Here is a 20413-nt window from a genome sequence, read left to right on the forward strand (position 1 = left end):
TAAATAAACAAAGTATTTTCCCTGGGGTCGGGGAGTCCAGAATTAGAGGGCATAGTTTTAAGGTGAGAGGGGAAGGATATAGAAGAGACCTAAGGGGCAACTTTTTCACGCAGAGGGTGGTACGTGTATGGAATGAGCTGCCAGAGGATGTGGTAGAGGCTGGTGCAATTGCAACATTTAAGAGACATTTGGATGGGTATATGAATAGGAAGGGTTTGGAGGGATACGGGGCGGATGCTGGCAGGTGGGACTAGATTGGATTGGGATATCTGGTCGGCATGGATGGGTTGGACCGAAGGGTCTGTTTCTGTGCTGTACATCTCTATGACTCTATATTATTTACATATAATGTCTTCTAACATAATGTAATGTCTTTATAACCATGCAAAGATATGGTTTACATTAATACTTCTGCTATCAGTTTCAGTTAATTTCAATACACAACAATTTCAATGCTAATTATTATTAAGGACTCAGATGTTTATGATGTAATCAACAATTAAATATGGAAAGTAATTTCTCAAGTATCTGAAAATTTAATTTAATTTAATAAACAATCAATTATTACTATTAGGCAATTTAGTTATGAAATTCAAGTGATTAATATTAATTAATGATCTTCTTTAATACATGGTTAAATGTAACTGATTTGTAAAAAGTATAAACAGATTGAGAATTTAATTACAAGATAGAATGAAATTTCTTCCCCCTGCCCTGCTTCCTGAGACAGCCTGGACCTTGCTTGAGATTGATGATAGTTTTGCACCAATTAGGTCCTGACAGAAACTGACACTTTGAGTATTCTGATATCCGGGATGGTTCATCATCGAGTCACAGAAACAGACCCTTTGGACCAACCAATCCACATTGACCATAATCCCAAACTGACTTTGCCTGCATCTGGCCCAACCCTCCAAACCTCCCCTAATGTTGGCTCAGTGGCTAGCACTGCTGCCTCACAGCACCAGGGACCCAGGTTAAATTCCAGCCTGGGGTGACTGTGTGTGGAGTTTGCATATTCTCCCTGTGTTTGCATGGGTTTCCTCCTGCAGGTTTGGTGAATTGGCTATGGTAAATTACCCATAGTGTTCAGGGAGGTGTAGGTTAGGTGCATTAGTCAAGGATAATAGGGTAGGGGAATGAGTCTGGATGGGTTACTCTTTAGAGGGTCAGTGTGGACTTGTTGGGCTGATGGGCCTGTTTCCACACTGTAGGGATTCTTTGACACATGTACTTATCCAAATGCCTTTTAAACGCTGTAACCATACTCATCTCCTGAGCAGTTTATGCTAGGTCACATCACTGGACCTTTGGAAATTGATGGCCCTTTTGCCTTGGACAATTCATAGAAAATAGCTTCTTGTGGGTTACCAGGTGGATAAGTAATGCCAAATTTAGACCGAATTCAAGCAAACACTTAACATCTTTAAGATGAGGAGAGGGTTGGACTTACCGGAAACAGAATGAATCTAAGCAAAAAAAAAGTGACTTTAACATTTAAAATGACTGATTCCAGATAACAAAGAATTCATAGGAGCTGTGGTTTGCAACTCCAAAACAGGACCGAGTGGTGACCCCGTCTTTATTTCCATCTAACTCCATTTCAGGCAGCACAGGAAAGGTTGCAGATGGAAACTCAAACTCCACTGATCAACTGAAAAGCAGCTTCCCCTCAGTTCCCCTTTCAGCATTCCCAAAACACTGTTCCCTCCATGATATCCTGGTTCATTTCTCAACCGTACCAAATATCCATCTGTGGTCCCTTCCTTGCAATGCAAGAAACGCAACACCCGTCCTTTCACCTCCTCTGTCCTCAGAATTACCTGCTCCTATAGTGATTCCAGTTGAGGTTATTAACAGCGCAACCAAGAATCACTGCATGAGGCTAATGTAAGATTTGACGGAAATAGCAATCTCCTCAATTGTACAAAGTAGTTACAATGCTATTTCAACTGTTAAGAGTCAAGTTAAACCTGATGTGATTGCATGAGATCAAAGCAGTACAACAACTCTGTGCAAGCAGACAGGATCCTGCATGATACTGAAACATGAGAATGATATTCTAGTTTTCTATGACAGCGCAGTGGATGTCCAGATTTCCAGATGGTGAAGTGAGAGTGGTAGCTCTCACTTAATCAAAGCAGCATTCAACTAAGCATGGCATCAAGGAACCCGAGAAAAACTGGAGTCAATGGGAATCAGGAGCAAGTCCTCCATTGGTTGAAGTCATACCTGGCATAAGAAGATGGTCATGATTGTTGGAGGTCAGTCATCTCCAGGACATCTCAGGGAGGTGTCCTAGGCCCAACCATCTTCAGCTGCTTCATCAATGACTTTCCTTCCATCATAGGGTCAGAGGTGGGGGTGTTCGCTGATGATTGCGAAATGTTCAGCGCCATTCGTGATTCAAAAGAACAACAGAATAAAAGAGAAGTACAGGACAGGAACAAACCCTTCAGCCTCCAGGCCTGTGCCAAGCATCATGCCCTAACTTTACTGAAAGACAAATCTTCTGCCCTTATTCAGCCAAAGTGTCTGGTTCCACCACCTCTTTTAGCAGTGGTTTCCAGGCTCCCACCACCCTCTGCTTGAAAACCTTCCTTTGCACATCTCCCTTAAACTTTCCCCCTGTCATCTTGAACCTGTGCCCCTGTGTAATTGAAACTTCAAACCTGGGAAAAAGCCTCTGACTATCCACGCTATCCATGCCTCTAATAATTGTTTCGACTTCTATCAGGGGGTCTCCTCACTGCCAGTGTAAACAATCCTAGTCTTCTTAACCTTTTCACATAGTCAATGCCCTCTAGACCAGGCAATATCCTGGTGAACCTTCTCTGCACTCTCTCCAAAGCTTCCACATTCTTCTGGTAGCGTGGCCACCAAAACTGCACATAATACTCTAGATGCGGCCTAATTCCTTCAATACTGAAATGGTCCATGCCCAAATGCAACAAGATCTGGACAATAACCAGGTTTGGGCTGACAAGTGACAAGTAACCTTCACGCCACATGAATGCCAGGCAATGCCCATCTCCAAACAGAGATGCCAACCTAACCACTGTGCCTTGACATTCAATGGTGTTACCATCACTGAATCCTTGCTATCGACATCCTGGGGTTACCATTAACCAGAAACTGAACTGGCATCATTGTACAAATAAAGTGGCTACAAGAACAGGTCAGAGGCTAGGAATCCTGCATTAAGTTACTAATCTCCTAACTCCTCAAAGCCTGTCCATCATCTACAAGTCACAAGTCATGAGTTTGATGAAATAGTCCCCACTTGCCTGGACGGATGCAGCTCCAACAATACGTAAGAAGCTTCACACGATTCAGGATAAAGCAGCCCACTTGATAGGCAGCACATCCACAAACATTCACTCCCTCCACCACTGATACTCTGTTGCAGCAGTATGTACTATCTACAGAATGCACTGATGAAATTTGCCAAGGATCGTCAGGCATCACCTTCCAAATCCATGGCCATTTCCATGCAGAAGGAGAAGGGTAGCAGATACATGAGAGCACCACCAGCTGGAAGTTCCTCTCCATGCCACTCAGCATCCTGATTTGGAAATGCATTGCCATTCCTTCATTGTCACTGAGTCAAAATCCTGGAATTTCCTCCCTAATGGCATTGTGGATCAACCCACATCACATGGCCTGCAATGCTTCAAGAAGACAGCTCCCACCACCTTCTCAAGAGCAACTAGGGATGGGCAGTAAATACTGAGCCAGCCAGTGATACCCATGTCCTATGAGTGAATAAAAAAAAAAGATTCTCTGACTTTGCCTGGCTTTTTCAGGATACTGTCAGCAACAGTCGAAGATTAAAGCCATCTCACAATGCCTTTTTGTCCAGAATGCTATGCAACAACAAGTGTATTCCTGATGGTCCCAGCAAAATCATCTTTCAGTGCAAGGGACAGTGTCTGCAAAGCTTTTTGTTAATAATTTGCAGTCCTGTGTGAGTCTTTTGAAGCTGTGAACTCTGCATTCCTCCAGATGATTTCATTCATCTCTTTCTCCTAATCTTCAGAAAATGATCTAATAAGTTCAAAATATCACTGGGTGGAATCTTATAAGGATCTGAGTGATGCTGGTTATGGGGAGAGTTGTGGCAAAATTGGACGAGAAGTTTGGCAAGGCCTATCTCAATGTTGAGATCATCTAGTTCCGTTTTTTATGTTTTTGCGAGGCAGCCATGAGTTGCCAATTAAGGGGGATTATTGCTTGTTAAACTCCTTGACAACAGCCCAACCCACCCCATTAATAATTTTGAGGTTCGTAGTTCACTAAACTTGCCAACCAAGCTTGACGTCGAGAAACATGAAATGGAAATCAGAGCAATTACCTGGCAGATTCGACTCATTGCTTGCTCCAGAAGTTGCCTCAGACCAAAGTGCAACCTGGGGCGCAATCCACGATTCCAGGTGCACACATCATCCCTCCACTGACACTGGGACATGGTATCAGACAACCAGTCATGATCACCCTCTCAAATCAACTGCCAGCATGCTCTGGAAGAAAAGGGCTACTTTGCTGGGCACATTGGCAACTAGAGTTGAAAGGCCACAGTGTGGACACTTTGCCCAGAGGCACAGATGCTAGTGCATGGACTGCACTAAGCTGCATCCCAAGGCAACTTGCTCACATTCTTAGTGTTCAGTCACTTGACATGGCTGGGTAGGGGATCAGATATGTACATTAAGGTAGGGTTGGAGTTTTGGAGGGAACAGAGTGTGACCACACCAGGCACAGTCACTTCATATACAGGGATTGACCAGGAAAGGTGGATGGTTGTAGGTGCAAGTGGATGCATGCTTGGGGGGAGTAGGAAGCCCATGGGGTTTACAGCATAGGCTACTAGGAAAGAGTTGTGGACATTTGTGGTCTTAACAACATGTTCAGGCTGAGACTGGAAGCCAGTGGGAACAGATCACGCACAGTCACCTTCCTTGGTGAGAGGTATTTCCTGGTGAAGCCCCAAGAGCTCAAAGTCTCTCTGTGGTGGAGTCTCTTGCTCCTACCCTCCTTACCTTTAATCTGCTCTCTCTGTAATTGTCCAGTCTCTCTTCCCAATTTCAGTTTGGTGCAAAGAACGGGAGAAACATCTTCATGCTCATTAAGAACCCTGGGGACTGCAAAGTAAAACGCTCCAGCAATCTGGTAAGGGAGATGAGATTGCAACAGTGGAATTAAACCCACCTCCTCCTTCCCATCTGCAACATTAAGATCCAGCATAAAGACTATTTCTTCACACCTCCCTCAAGCTATCTATCTATGAACATTCTTGTGTTTTCCACCACCGTCAGTGAGAAGATTTCCTTGAAGTTGCACGCTGTTCTGATTTAGACACTGTCATTCTTTCATTATTGTTCGGTAAATGTCCTGGAATTCCTTAACTAAAATTAATGGCAACATCACCACTACAAGAGACTAGAGTTCAAGAAGACTCACACTACATTTGGAGAGTAGTCCTTTGAAGTGTTGATTGTATGTGTGGAAGTACTGACATTAAAGATGTTGTCTGAAAGCACTAAGAATTAGGATTTTGCAGAAATCAGAATGGAATGCTCCAGAGTTCTAAAATGTTGGGATAGATGTAATGGTATGTGGGACCACTGGGTGTCCAGGGGAGCAGGTTTTCAGGATGACGGTTTTGTAAGGAGCTTGGTGACAGCATGAAGATGTAGATATTTGGTGTCAGGATGAGGGCAATGGGAGGTGGAGGGAGAAGACATAGCTACTCAGCTGGGAGAGTCAAGTTGTTGCAGCAGGTTTTTGCAAACTGAGTAGTGAATGAAGTAGACTTGCATTAATTAATTTATTAATGCACAGCTGTGCAGATTTTAAAAGTTTAAGATGTTCTAGTCTGGTCACATGGTCATGGGAGAATCATACAGGAAGTTAAACATCAGGATTAGATCTGTTCAGAGCTTGGGCAAGTAAGGCCATAGCACTTTGTCAGTGATGAGTAAGAAATGGAAGAACTTAGAGGTTATGCTTGAAGAACACAATGGCTATTGGGTAACCAACAGATGGCAATCACCAGCCAGCCTCAGAACACCACCGTGATATCTGTGAGAGAGGAAAATCCATCCAAGATTTAAATAGCAAATCTTGGAACAATGTAAATTCATTGGTGCATAGGAGTTGCTTCATGTACAGGAGTTTGGTGACATGAAACATAGGTTTATTGGGTCATTGAGTAGGGAAGCCAGTTGTCCTTTCAGAGCTCTCGGTAGAGCAAACCAGCCAGTCCTATTCCTATGATTCCATCCCCATAGCCCAGCAAACATAATTTGCTCAACTGTCTATCCAATTTTCTTCTAAAGTCATTCACCTCTCCACTCCAACATCTTCTGGATGGCAAGTTCCAAGCCATTGCTACTCACTGCACAATAAATATCTTCCTCATATTCAGCCTTTGTTGAAATACTTAAATTAATATCTACCAGTACTTATACCATAAGCTAAGAGAAACAGCTTTACATTGCTTACCCCATCCAATTCTCTTGCACATAACTATCAAATCTCTCAACAATTTCAGCTCCTCCAACTTAACCTTGAAGTTAAAGACCCCATCTTTGATACCAGCCTGAAACCTCCTCTGTATCCTCTCAAGAACATTCCCATCCTGTCTAAAGTGTGGTGATCAGAATTAGATGCAATATTTTAGTTGTCACCTAATCAGAATTTTACAAAGGTTCAGGGTTACAGATGTCTTGCTTAAGCAGTGAAGAGGATTATCTTAGAGTACAACGGGACTTTAATCAGATGGGCCAGTGATCCGAGTAATTTAATGGACAGAGTTTAATTTAGATAAATGCGAGGTTTTGCATTTTGGTAAGGCAAACCAGGAAGGATTTATACAGTTACTGGTAGGGCCCTGAGGTGTGTTGCCAAAATGCAATATCTTGCATTTATTTAAATTAAACTCCATCTGTTCCTTGAAAGTGGACTCGCAGGTAGATAAGTTAGTGAAGAAGGCATTTGGTATCCTTGCCTTCATTGGTCCATGCATTGATTATAGGAGTTGGGTTGTCATGTTGCAGCTGTACAGAACATTGGTGAGGCCACTTTCAGAATACTGTGTTCAATTCTGGTCACCCTCCTATAGGAAGGATGCTGTTAAACTTGAAAAGCTGCAGAAAATCAAGGATGTTGCTGGGACTGGAGGGTTTAAGCAACAGGGAGAGGCTGAATAGGCTTAGGCTTTTTTCCCTGAAGTATTGGAGGCTGAGGGGTGATTTTATAAAGGTTTATAAAATCCTGAGGGGCATGGACAGGGGGAATAGCCAAGATATTTTCCCTAGGGTGGGCCAGTCCTAAACTACAGGGCATAGCTTTAAGGTGAGAGGGGAAAGTTTGAAAAGGACCTGAGGGGCAACTTATCCATGCAGAGGGTGGTGCTTGTATGAAATTAGCTGCCAAAGAAAGTTGTCAAGGCTGGTACAATCACGACATTTAAAAGGCAACTGGATAGGTATATGAAGAGGAAGGGTTTGGAGGGATATGGGCCAAATGCTGGCAAATGGGAGTAGGTCAGACTAGGATGTATGGTCAGTGCAGACGACTTGGATCGAAGGGTCTGTTTCAATGTAAGCAATGCCTCAATTTCTGAAGCCTAATATCCTTTCTTAACCATGCTCTCAATATCTAGTTTAGAGTGGTGCTGGAAAAGCACGCAGGTCAGGCAGCATCCGAGGAGCAGGAAAATCGACGTTTCGGGAAAAGCCCTTCATCAGGCTGGAAACTTCAATTTTCCTGCTCCTCGGATGCTGCCTGGCCTGCTGTGCTTTTCCAGCACCATTCTAATCTCGACTCTGGTTTCCAGCATCTGCAGTCGTTGTTTTTACCATGCTCTCAATATGTCCTGCTGGCACCCAAAGCCTATGCACATGATCTGCCCTATGTTCTTTAGCCTCGGACACATTTTAGAATTCTGCCATTAAGTCCAGATTGCCTCTCCCTATCCCTTCATTACAATGTATCACACACTTCTCTGCATTCAATTCTGTCTGCCATGCCTGCCCATTCTGCCAATCTATCAGTTGATTTGCATCACCTTCATTTTCGGTCACTTCTTCCAGTTTGGTATCATCAGGAAATGTTTGAATTGTATTCCATGTACATAAAATAAAAAGAAAACCTGTGATTCTAGCACTGATATTTAACAAATATCAACATCTACTATCATTCAGGCTATAAAGCAATCATTCACAACAAACTTGCTGTCCTTTTGCTAAAGCCAGGTTTCTGTTACTGGCTGTCACTGGCCCTTGTTTATTTTCAGTCTCAGTTTGGTTAGCAAGCTCCTTCATCAGCCTTTTATGTGGTTTTTCATCAAACACTTCCTTAAAATCATATCCGCACCATATATTAGCTTTTCCTAATTCACTGAAACTACTCTAGGTTGATTTTTTCTCTGTCCATTGTTTTTAAACTTTACAAAACACTGATTTCAAACTGATCAGCCTGGTTATTCACGAAATCCTTACACTTTTTACTGAAATATTTGTCACCCTTTGTCGAACCTCTGAAAACTCCCACATATCTAGAGCAAGATTGGAAGATTATGGCAAGCTGTTCTGTTTCCCCCCAGTTCCACCTCCATTAGCCATCTGGATCAGGTGGTCCACTTGGCTCACCTTATTTCCCAACACCACATCCAGCAATGTCTTCTTCCTGGTGCCATGAATCAAGGAGGTTCTCCCCCAAACACATTTCAGAAATTCCTCCCCTTCCTTACAATTGACTCTAACATTATACCAATCGATATTTGGGTCATTAAACATCCCGAATCACCCCTATGCATTTTGGACACTTCTGTGATTTCTCCACAGATTTATTCCTTAAACTTTCATTATTTGGAGGTTGGGAGAATAACCACAACAGTGTGCTCATCTCCACTTTGCATTTCAACTCTCATCCAATGGATTTTGTTCCTTCCCCCCGCCAGGAGATTCTCTTTTTCCAACATGACAATGTTTTCCCTAATTAATACATCTGAACTACCTTCCTTTTAGCCTTCCTTATCTTTCCAGAACACTTCGAAGCTTTTGAAACTAAGTGTTCAGTCCTTACCATTTTCAAACCACGTTCCTAAATTGTGTATCATATTTCCCCTTGGATATTTGTAACTGTAGTTCAACACACAACATCATATTTTGTGTTTTCACATATGCATTGTAAACTGGTCTTTATGTTCTCCATAGTCCTTGTTAAGCTATTTCAATATAATCTTTTGCCATTCCTATCAAAAACTACTTCTTTTATTCCATTTGTATGTATTCTGCAGGAATATGTTTCAGAATTTCTGTACAGGTTTGCACAGAATGCCTGAGATTCACTGTTAAAAGATGATTGCTGATGAAGGAGCTTGCTGTGGCTATGTTTATTTTTGATGTACACAGATGCCTCATGAGCCGTGGGCAGTTGCACAACCACTGTGAAAACATATGAGGCCCTGAAGCAACACAATAGAAGGGCAAACAATACATGTAGGTGGGTCACATGAAAAAAACAAATGAGATGGACCATGTCCAGTGGAACATGAACCAACGAAACACTGATCACATGTGTCAGAGTCCAACAGTGATCAACCCATGATCGATCACCCAAGATCAATCCAGGAACAATGGATCAGGCATGAGGGTTGTTACTGAGCAGTCAGCTGTGAACGCAGACTAGAAACCCGAATTCAAAGCATTGTTGAGGGCAAAACCATCAAAAGGTTCTTCCGGAAAGTGATTGGTTCAAGTCTGATTGCAGCCAACTGGCCTGTAATCAAGCCTTGTCTGATTAACTGGGGGCAACTGCATGCTTTAGCCAATTATAAAGTACGGCTGTAAAATTATTTTGGATTTATGTTGAATTTGTTACAGTTGTGATTCTCAATCTCCAAGACTTTACAAGTCCATGCCACTGCCAATTTAATTTACATTCTCCCCATCGACGCTCGTGGAACCTGCCACAAATGCATTGGTCCCAGTCCTTTTCAGGTGACTACTTTCTCTGAATACTTGTCTCCTGCCTCAGAGCCATTTCCAGACCTAAGGCCTTCCTCCTGCACCATGTTTAAAACTGTGTGCACTGATCCTCCCCTATCCTTCCAATTCCACACACTAGATCGGGGTGTTAAGCATTGCCACTGGCTGGAAAGAGCAGTCAATTACTGTATGGTATGTTTAGATGGTAAGCAGTCACCATTCTTAATGTGAATGTAAGAATTTATAAGAATAAATGATGGTAGGAAATGTGCAGTGGTCAGAAATGTCTATACACTAGATTTTTAGAAAACAAATATTTAAAAAACAAATCTCTATTGATCAAATGATCCTGGGAACTGGAGAATGACTGTAATGCTTTACTTTATTCTTTCCTGTTACAGTAGCATCAAGGTAATTAAAACTGCTCATAATTATACGCAATTACAACTATGATCAATTAGAGGTCAGTAAATTCCATACAAATTTTAGGGCTCTTATGGTATAGTGGTAGTGTTTCTATCTCTGAGCCAGAAGAGCTGAGTTCAAGTTTGACCTATTCCAGAGGTGTGTTATAACATCCCTTAACAGGTTGATTAAAAATACCTTGTGTGTATAAATTTTAGGTTCCAGGTCAACGGCTCTTTTTTTGTTTTACAAAGATAATTTTTCGAATCTAACAAGATGGAGATGTTTTCTTTCTTTATTCTTTTTCATATAGATGTGGGTGTCACTTTTTGCCTATTCTTAATTACCCTTGAACTGAACAATGCACTAGGCATTTTCAGATGGCAATTAAGAATCAGTCTCATTGCTTTGTTTCTGGGGTCACATGTAGGTCAGACCAGTAAGGACAACAGGATTCCTTCCTGAAAATACATTAGTGCACCAGGTGGGTTTTTACAGCAATTGATAATAGCTTCATGGTCATTGTGTTTTCAATTCAAGACTCCACTAAATTAATTTAAATTTCACTGCTTAACTACAAATCACAACTGATGAAACTTGCCTTATCTAAATACACTGCAACACAAAGTGGAAAAAAAATGCTTATTTTGGAATAAAAACCTTGGGCTGGATCTGATTTGTTTTGGATAAGTGTAAGTTTCATCAAGCGTTTGGTGGGATTTTCATACAAAGCCGAGTGTGATCCCTCACAAAGTCTTGGCAAACTCACCTCAGCAACTAATTATACCGCCCCTGCTGTAGAGCCCCTCACCTGATTCTAGTCCCAGCTTACTACTCACATTCCCAGAACAACTTGCCACTCAAACAAGATATCTGATAAAATGCCAGCATCCCTGGCACCCATTCTTTGTTCAAAAAGCTGATGTATGTCTGGATGAGCAGTGACATTCTGAAGCTGCCACCCTTGGTGATGCATATTCAGTCAGAGATAAGGGAAATGATGCCATGATTCTCCAATAAGGACCCAAAGGTGCTGCTGGATGGGATGGTGCTCAGGAGGGACATGACTTTCCCAAACTACCAGCAGACCCTGACAGCCTGGCCCCAGGTCGACACTCAGTTCAGCTCACAATCCATCATCTGGATGAATGGCCAGCAGAGTCACTGCTGCTTGCAACATCTTCCCTCACTCACTCACATTTCCCCTCCCTCCAACCTCCTGCAACACTAATCCTCTCCACTGCCTACTCACTCATCCAGGACAACTTGCCACTTTTCGACTACGTGCACCCCAGCATTACAAGCCATGCTGCTCACTTTTATCACACTCGGTCCCTCTTGTTCTCCCATTCCAGGGGAAAACAGTCCATGACAGGGGGTAAAGAGTCAGGCTGGCTAGAGAGGTGCCAAGATACTAGGCTTCTCCAGCATTGGGAGGGAGCTAACACTGACAGGAAAATGCACAGGCATCAGTTTATGCATCTGAGGACATCTTATCTGGGACTGTCCAGATAGGTCACTCAAGGGGTGAAGTGATCCGTCAGCTCTGCCAAGTGCAACTAGGTAGAAAGGGGTGATTTGCATTGCTAACGAGGGATTTCCATCACAAATTTCACCATAGTCCACTTCACACAGACCCCTGTAAGATTCTGTGGATTGCATCAAAGAATGGTTCCAGCACAGCTCATTGTGTTGGCTCTCTGCAGCAGCAATTCATCTCCTGCCATTCCCCTCCCTTTTCCCTGTAGTCCTCAAAATGGTTTTTCATTTGAGATATTGGTCCAGATAATCTGACAGATGGAGAGTAGTGGTAGCAAGTGTAGAGTGGAGTCAGGCCATGCAGAAGCCTTGACATTGCTGGCTTCATGAGAATTGCCCCAGGAAATGAAGGTTCCCAAGTGTAATTCCCCTGTGATTGGAAATCTCAGAAAAAGTCCACAAAAGTCAGAGAATCCAGAGATCCTGATTCATTTAAGATGAACTGTTACCAGAAAAAGTGAAGGCTTAGAATTTTCCTTCCTCCCCTGAGCAACTATTGACACTCCCAGCTACCTATCCTAGCATCACCAAGACATAGACCCAGCTGAATCAGCCTGTTATTGAGTTCTCTCTCACCTCCCTCTTTTACTTGACCCCACTAGAACCAACACTCACCCTCCCCATAGTCTTAACCCACCCTTCCCCATACTCTTAACCTGCTCCCAACCAACCCCAAGCATTCATACACTTACCTGACATTCTCCCCCTAACTCTAGCCTTAAGCCTCACTTGGCATTCTACCCACTTGCAACTCTACCTACTTCACCCATCTGACATCTTTCCTTGTCTCCATTTAAACTCACCTTTCCTCAATCACTGTCACAGTGGCTTCAGGGTATTTAACTCCTAAAATATGACAGTGAAAAAGGGGATTGTTTCACCTTCAATGTTACTCCCTGGTTTTTCCTGATGGGTACATTTGGGGCAGGCCAAATTTGGAATCTTGGCTGGAAAACTCACCAACAGTTACGTGCCAAATGTTTAATCTGTTCTGACAGTAATCAGATTACCTGGGCCAATTATAAAGCAGCATTCTTCAGCAAATACCTGTTGGTCAAGAGCTCATTATTATAGTCACAGAGCTATGCCAAATATAATCCCAAACTAAACCAGTTCTACCTGTCTGCTCCCAGCCCAAATCCCTCCAAACCTTTCCTATTCATGTACTTATCGAAGTGTCTTTTAAATGTTGTAACTGTAGTATTGGAAGTCTAAATTCCATTCCATTCCAATTCCATGCTAACATGGACAAAATGCTGGTTTAAACTTCTTACTGCATCTGATTTCTTTTGGTGATTACTGGACAATCTAGTTCATATACTTGTTTGTAAACCTGGAAATGTTAAAGTAACCACGTTTGAAAAGTGAACTTCATTCTAGCTGTAGCTAAACCACACAACAGATAAAAGAAACATTTTGGGTGGAATCTGTTGTGCTGATCCCATAGCACTGGTTTATTGAGCTTTTGGCACCAGCAGTTAAAATGTCAACTTCTGTCAAGTAGCATAATGACAGCACAAACTTTAACCAATAAGAACATATGAAATTTTATATCAGGGCTTAATCTGATCACTTAGCTATCAGAAATTAATATCCTGAAAGATTAAGGAGCTATTTTGTCACCTACTGTACAATGACTGAAAGCATTTTCGACCCTTAGCTCCTTGAATTGTAACATGATTATTTATTTGTCAGTGTTTTATCACAAACTTGTCCCAAAATACGGCAAATGTCTCCTTAGGTGCTATCAGACCATGCATGAGGTAGGAGAATGATTAGATTAGATTAGATTATCTACAGTGTGGAAACAGGCCCTTTGGCCCAACAAGTCCACACCGACCCTCTGAAGAGTAACCCACCCAGACCCATTTCTCTCTGACTAATGCACCTAACACTATGGGCAATTTAACATGGCCGATTCACCTGACCTGCACATCTTTGGACTGTGGGTGGAAACCGGAGCACCCAGAGGAAACCCATACAGACACAGGGAGAATGTGCAAACTCCACACAGACAGTTAGCCAAGGCTAGAATCGAGTCTGGTGCTGTGAGGCAACAGTGCTAACCACTGAGCCACCGTGCTGCCCCTAATCATGTACAAAATTCTCCACATCTAACCTGATGAAGAAGGGAAGACCATTGGTGAAGTAACTGAAGACGGTTGGGCCAAGCACCCTAAGGAACTCCTGCAGAGGTGTCCTGTAGCTGAGATGACTGACCTTCAATTACCATAATCATTTTCTGTTGTGTCAGCTATGACTCTAACCATGGCTAGCTTTTCCCTGATTCTCATTGACTCCAGTTTTGCTAGAAATGCTCCTTAATTTTGAATATTTTGAAATTAAGTTTCAAAAATAAGTTTCAATAGTGTGTAGTTCTTATGACTAGTTGTATTTCCTGAGTTTATCTTGCTAGATCTTGTAGCTTAGTACCTTATAATATTTGTGTTTAATTAACAAAATAAAGATTTTTTTAAAGACAATCCAGACTGTACAATCTCTTTTGGATTTTTTCAAATGCTCTCTTCAGCACTTTGATAAGATTTGATTCCCCTATTTCTGAAAAACAAACAAAGACCTATTCAAAGTGACTGACAGCTTAGGGACCCAGTCAGGAGATAACAGGAAGTGATGTCAGTAACCTGACCATCACCCTTAAGAAATTGTTAAAAATCACAACACCAGGTTATAATCCAACAAGTTTGTTTGGAAGCACTAGCTTTTGGTTCACTGCTTTTTCATCAGGTAACTAGTGAGGCAGGATCATAGATCACAGAACTTAAAGTAAAAGATCAAAGTATCATACAACTGATGCAATGTATTGAACAAACCTAGATTGCTGTTAAGTCTTTAATTACTTAGAATGGGTTGCAGATTTTGATTCATTAATATTTGAATCCCAGAACTTCTTTCAAGTCACATTCCTGAGATAACTTAAGGTTTTATTATAAAAAAATGACATCTCAGCTCAAACAATGCATTAAAGGTATGAGGTTAGAGTATGACTATATTCTATCCACCCACCACATGTGTGGCAAGTACTCATGTGACACAGCCAACGTTGTCTATCTCATACACTGCAGACAAGGATGCCCTGAGGCATGGCACATTGGCGAGACCAAACAGATGCTACAACAGGTGAGTGGACATGCACAACAATCGCTAGACAGTGGTGTTCCCTCCCAGTCAGGGAACACTTCAGAGGTCAGGGACATTCAGCCTCAGATCTTCAGGTGGCTGTCTTCTAAGGTGGACTTCAGGATACACAAAAACACAATTGCCAAACAGAGGCTGAAAGCCAAGTTCAGTACCCATGAGGACAACCTCAACCAGGATCTTGAGTTCATGTCACACTACAGGTGACCCCACCACAGTGTACACTCTCACTCACATACATGCACATACACACAAACACACACACACAGACATTTAAACATGATCACACTCACACACTCACCCAGACCCTCATACACACACACCCTCACACACTCAAGCATACACATACACATTCACTCACACACACTCTCTCTGTCTCTCCCATACACACTCTCTCATTCTCTCTCTCCCTCACACGCATGCACATATACATATAAGTCTATAGGGTGAATTTGCATTTCCAGATTTGTATTTGCAGATACATTCTACTTTATTCAAAAAGCACACAATCTGGAGGCAGTCAGTCTATGTGACATTTTATAAATTCCTACTTTGGAAACAGAACCAGTCTGACTCAAGATTGGGATACAGACAGACTCTAACCTCACACCTTTAATGCATTGTCTGAGCTGAGATGTCCTTTTTTAATAAAACTTTAAACGCGACTTGAAAGAAATTCTGGGGTTTACATATTAACGAAATGTGCAACCCATTCTAAATGATTAAAGACTTAACAGCAATCTAGATTTGTTCAATGCATCGCATTCAGTTATATGACACTTTGATCTTTTATTATAAATTCTGTGTCCTATGATCCTGCCCCACTAGCTACCTAATAAAGGAGTAGTGCTCCCAAGTAAACCTGTTGGACTATAACCTGGTGATGTGTGATTTTTAACTTTGTTACCCCAGTCTGATACTGGCACCTCCACATCTTAAGAAACTGATCAGAAACTGGTTTTATACCACCTTGCCAATCCAAGACTGATCACGTATTGTTCATGCATTGACAAGTCAATCAGAGCTTGGGCATACCACTGACTACTTACAGAACCATTTTGCAGCCAGGTACACAGCAAGAGGAAGACAGGAACTTACACAGGTTCCATTTAAGCGAACACAGCAAGAGGCAAGTGCCCAGGCAGTTGGAGGTTGTGAGCTGGTGTCCCAAAGTGACTTGACTGATTCTACAGCCTTTAATACATATCATTACTTGCTACTTATTGTGGTAAACTTAATGGATTCTGTGCAACTTGAGAAGACATATTTGTATCTGAAGTACCACAAGTACTTTTAGATGAGTTCTCCCAGCTCAATCTGTCAATGTAATTAACAGAAGTCTTACAATTAAAATAAAATACTTCAGTTTCTCCATAATTAATCTTCATGAAGCAGAAAGTCCATTTCGAGCCCAATTTGCCTTTCTATGGCAGGTAATCTGGAAGATAATTACTATCTCTTCCTTAAGAGGATTCCAGGAACTGAATCTAAACCTTAACCTCTTCACATAAAGGTGAATGCACTTCATTTTTTGCAAATGTGCTTGACTGGACATATTCCAGTTATCAGGAATAAAATACTAGATTTCCATCTGCAATATCACCTGAGGAAAACTGATTTATAGTCTGTCAACAAGATTATCAATCATGGCTCCAAAACTGCATAGGTTATACAGAAAATTGAAGGGAACACTAACACAGACAAACAGGTTGGTCTGGGTGAGAAGAATGTTAAAATTCACAAAACGAAATTGAATCTAATGCACATTAAATGCCTGAACTTTCAGTTCTAACAGAGGAAGAATGAGGTTAAGTTGCTTGGTGATGTATCCATTGTTCAGATGTGAGCCCCATATTTTAACATTTCAATGGTGCTTTTTCTTTTCAAGTTTTAAATGTAATTCTCTTTACGTTGACTTCAGGAAACCTGAGAGTTGAGATGGATGAGGATTGATCTATGCAAGAATAAATGGTCTGTATACCACTGCTTATGAACAAGGAAGACCTGGAGTGCTACTTCTCAGTTCACCAAAGTAATCTACTGGCACCCTGGCTTTGCCTTTCTGAACCCATCCCTGAGAGCTCACCATCACCTTCTCATGAGCAACTATGAATGGTCAATAAATGCGGCATCCTCATTCTGTGAATGAATAAAAGAATTCTGACCAATCCCTACCCCTATCTCCTTTGAATTCCTGGATGTGGACTCCAAATCTTCCTGATCTCCCCTCCAATCTCTAGCTTCTGATTTCTCTAGTCTGCTGTAATAGTCTCTAATCTCACAATTCCATCATCTCCACCCCACGTAACGACTGAGAAAACTGGCCTCTGCACTCCCCCACCAACATCACCAGCTGATCTCCATTAAGACTCAACTCAGTTTTCCATCCCCTTCTCCCCAGTACATGGTGAAACATTACACCATAAACCTGCTTCCAGACAGTAGGAGAAAATAGGACAAACACAGCGATGTCGAACTGTACAGCATGGAAACAGACCCTTCAGCATAACTCATCCATGCCGACCAGATATCCCAACCCAATCTAGTCCCATTTGCCAGCATTTGGCCCATAACCCTCTAAACCCTTCCTAGTCATATACCCATCCAGATGCCTTTTAAATGCTGTAATTGTATCAACCTCCAACACTTCCTCTGGCAGCTCATTCCATACACGTACCACTCTCTGCGTGAAACAGTTGCTCCTTAGATCCCTTTTATATCTTTCCTCTCTCACCTTAAACCTATGCCCTCTAGTTCTGGACTCCCCCACTCTAGGGAAAAGACCTTGTCTATTTAATTTATCCATGCCCCTCATGATATTATAAACCTCTATAAGGTCACCCCTCAGTCTTTGACGCTCCAGGGAAAACAGCCCCAGCCTGTTCAGCCTCTCCCTATAGCTCAAACCCTCCAACCCTGGCAACATCCTTATACATCTTTTCTGAACCCTTTCAAATTTCACAACATCTTTCCGATAGGAAGGAGACCAGAATTGCACGCAATATTCCAACAATGGCCTAACCATGTCCTGTACAGCTGCAATAGGACCTCCCAACTCCTGTACTCAATACTCTAACCAATAAAGGAAAGCCTACCAAATGCCTTCTTCACTATCCTATCTATCTGTGACTCCATTTTCAAAGAACTATGAACCTGCACTCCAAGGTCTCCTCGTTCAGCAACACTCCCCAGAACCTTACTATTAAGTGTATAAGTCCTGCTCTGATTTGCTTTTCCAAAATGCAGCACCTTGCATTTATCTAAATTAAGCTCCATCTGCCACTCCTCAGCCCATTGAAATGGACAGGACCCGGCACGTTGACTCATCCAGCTTGTCTTCACAACTACAATGTCTTATGTAACATAGCTACTCCACACCAGACCTCTCAAGTGCCACGAAATAAAGCACACAAAGAGAAACTGCTTTGCTCAGTTAAGGCAGGTGAGAACCTGAAAGCATTGTGACCTATTGAGGAAACTATCATGGTCTCATACTGACATCCAATCTCCAACAATATGGGTCTCAGATCGCATCTTTACTCTATACCTTTCCTCTATTTGTGGCCTTCCTCATCCTTTGCTCTCTTATTTCCATTCCAGACAACCTTTGTTGAAGGCCTCCTAACATACAGTCTTTTAATTTTGGTGTTTACAATCAGAACTAAAACATATTAATCAGATCTTATTGCTGAATTGAGCAGAATGAGGAAATCTGCTTTTTCATACAGCATGAATGAAAACCTGCTATTACTGCACCACCACCACCACCGAGTCCCACCTTCTCCTGCTCCACCCCTTTCTCTAAGTACTGAAGTCATCTGTTCCAACGATGAAATGGAAAATAAAGTGACTAATTTGGAAATTCAGTTAAATCCTTTACTGTTTTGTTATCTCTCTAATTACAACACTGCTGTCTAATATTTCCATTAAAAAGAAAAAATATTATTTATTGGTTAATCATTATGAACCTCTGTAAACTTTGGTCTCATCTCTTTCTACATTATTGTGGTACTGGAAGGCTTTCCACAATGATTAGAGAAAATTGAGCTTGCACATGTAGTTAATGTCCTAAAGTCATAGAGGTGCTCCAGTACAGGTGTCCCCAGTCAAACACTACATCACAAATGTGCTTCCAAACAATAGGAGAGAATGATACAAACATACGTGACAATATGGACAGGACTAGACAAGTTGACCTATCCAGCTTGTTCTCAACTACATTGCCATGAGCATCACAGCATAGGTACTGCACACCAGGCTACAATGTAATCAAATGTAAATACACTTCCCTAAGTTAAGCCAGGTGATAACCCAAAAGCATCGTGATCTACTGAGAAAACCTGGTGTTGGTGATGTGTTATCAGAGCTGAAAAATGTGTTGCTGGAAAAGCACAGCAGGTCAGGCAGCATCCAAGGAGCAGGAGAATCGACATTTCAGGCATAAGCCCTTCTTTTTCAGCTCTGATCTCCAGCATCTTCAGTCCTCACTTTCCCCGATGTGTTCCCATAGTCTTAACAGACCAAAGGAGCTGCTCTCTCATGGGAGAGAAAGCGACTGGTGGTGATTTAACCTGAGGGTCACCAGACCTCAGGCGAGGGAAGAGGTTGAGAAGGAGAATCCTTCATGGTAATCCCAAACCAGTGGTGGGAATTTAACCCATGCTGTTGGCATCCCCACTGCTCTGTAAACCAACAATCCAGCCAACTGAGCTAAACCGATTCCCACTGAGAAAACTATTATGTTGTAATTGTATCAACTATTATACACGTGCAAGACTTCAAGCATACAATTTTAGAAAATGAATGCATGGTGATGGCAGGATTTCATGATCATTTCTAATGATCAGTAAAAAACTCCCTGAAATGATTTACACTAATTCAAGAACAACCGAGAAGGTACATCAGATAAAAGCTGTCTTACGTTCTGTTTTCCAACAATATTATCAAATGGAAGTTCAGGACTCCAGGAACCTTCAGTAAATGTTGTGGCACTGTTTCTACTGTCAGGAGGTGTACTGGATTCTTTCATAATGTCTTCAGGCAAAGTCAACAGGCTTTCTTCTGGTTGCTTGATCAGGTACGATTCAATATTGTGTTTTCTCAGAAACTCATTTCTCTCTTTCCCATGCCCTTCTTCAACCTCATAATCATTATTTAGACAATCCAGTGTTGCTTTAGAAATGTGAATCCTCCTGCAAACAAACAGAGATACAATCAGTTCCCTCCAAGGAACCATCCCGTCCACAAGTGTTTATAACAAGAGCGTTTTAAATTTATTATTCAAAAAAGAATAAATTGCTTATGCCTTGTATAAAGGT

At 41.9% G+C, this 20413-nt stretch overlaps 1 protein-coding gene across 2 annotated transcripts in view; it reads right to left on the minus strand.

The window, feature by feature from the left end:
• The window catches only part of adcy8 (adenylate cyclase 8 (brain)), a 117238-nt gene that overhangs the window by 65633 nt on the left and 31192 nt on the right, over positions 1-20413 (minus strand). For both annotated transcript variants that reach the window (XM_072570427.1, XM_072570426.1), the window contains exon 7: positions 20017-20287. In XM_072570427.1, the coding sequence (XP_072426528.1) occupies positions 20017-20287 (271 nt within the window). The remainder of the gene's footprint in view (positions 1-20016; positions 20288-20413) is intronic.

This window comes from Chiloscyllium punctatum, chromosome 5, assembly GCF_047496795.1.
Source record: "Chiloscyllium punctatum isolate Juve2018m chromosome 5, sChiPun1.3, whole genome shotgun sequence".
Classification (NCBI taxonomy): domain Eukaryota; kingdom Metazoa; phylum Chordata; class Chondrichthyes; order Orectolobiformes; family Hemiscylliidae; genus Chiloscyllium; species Chiloscyllium punctatum.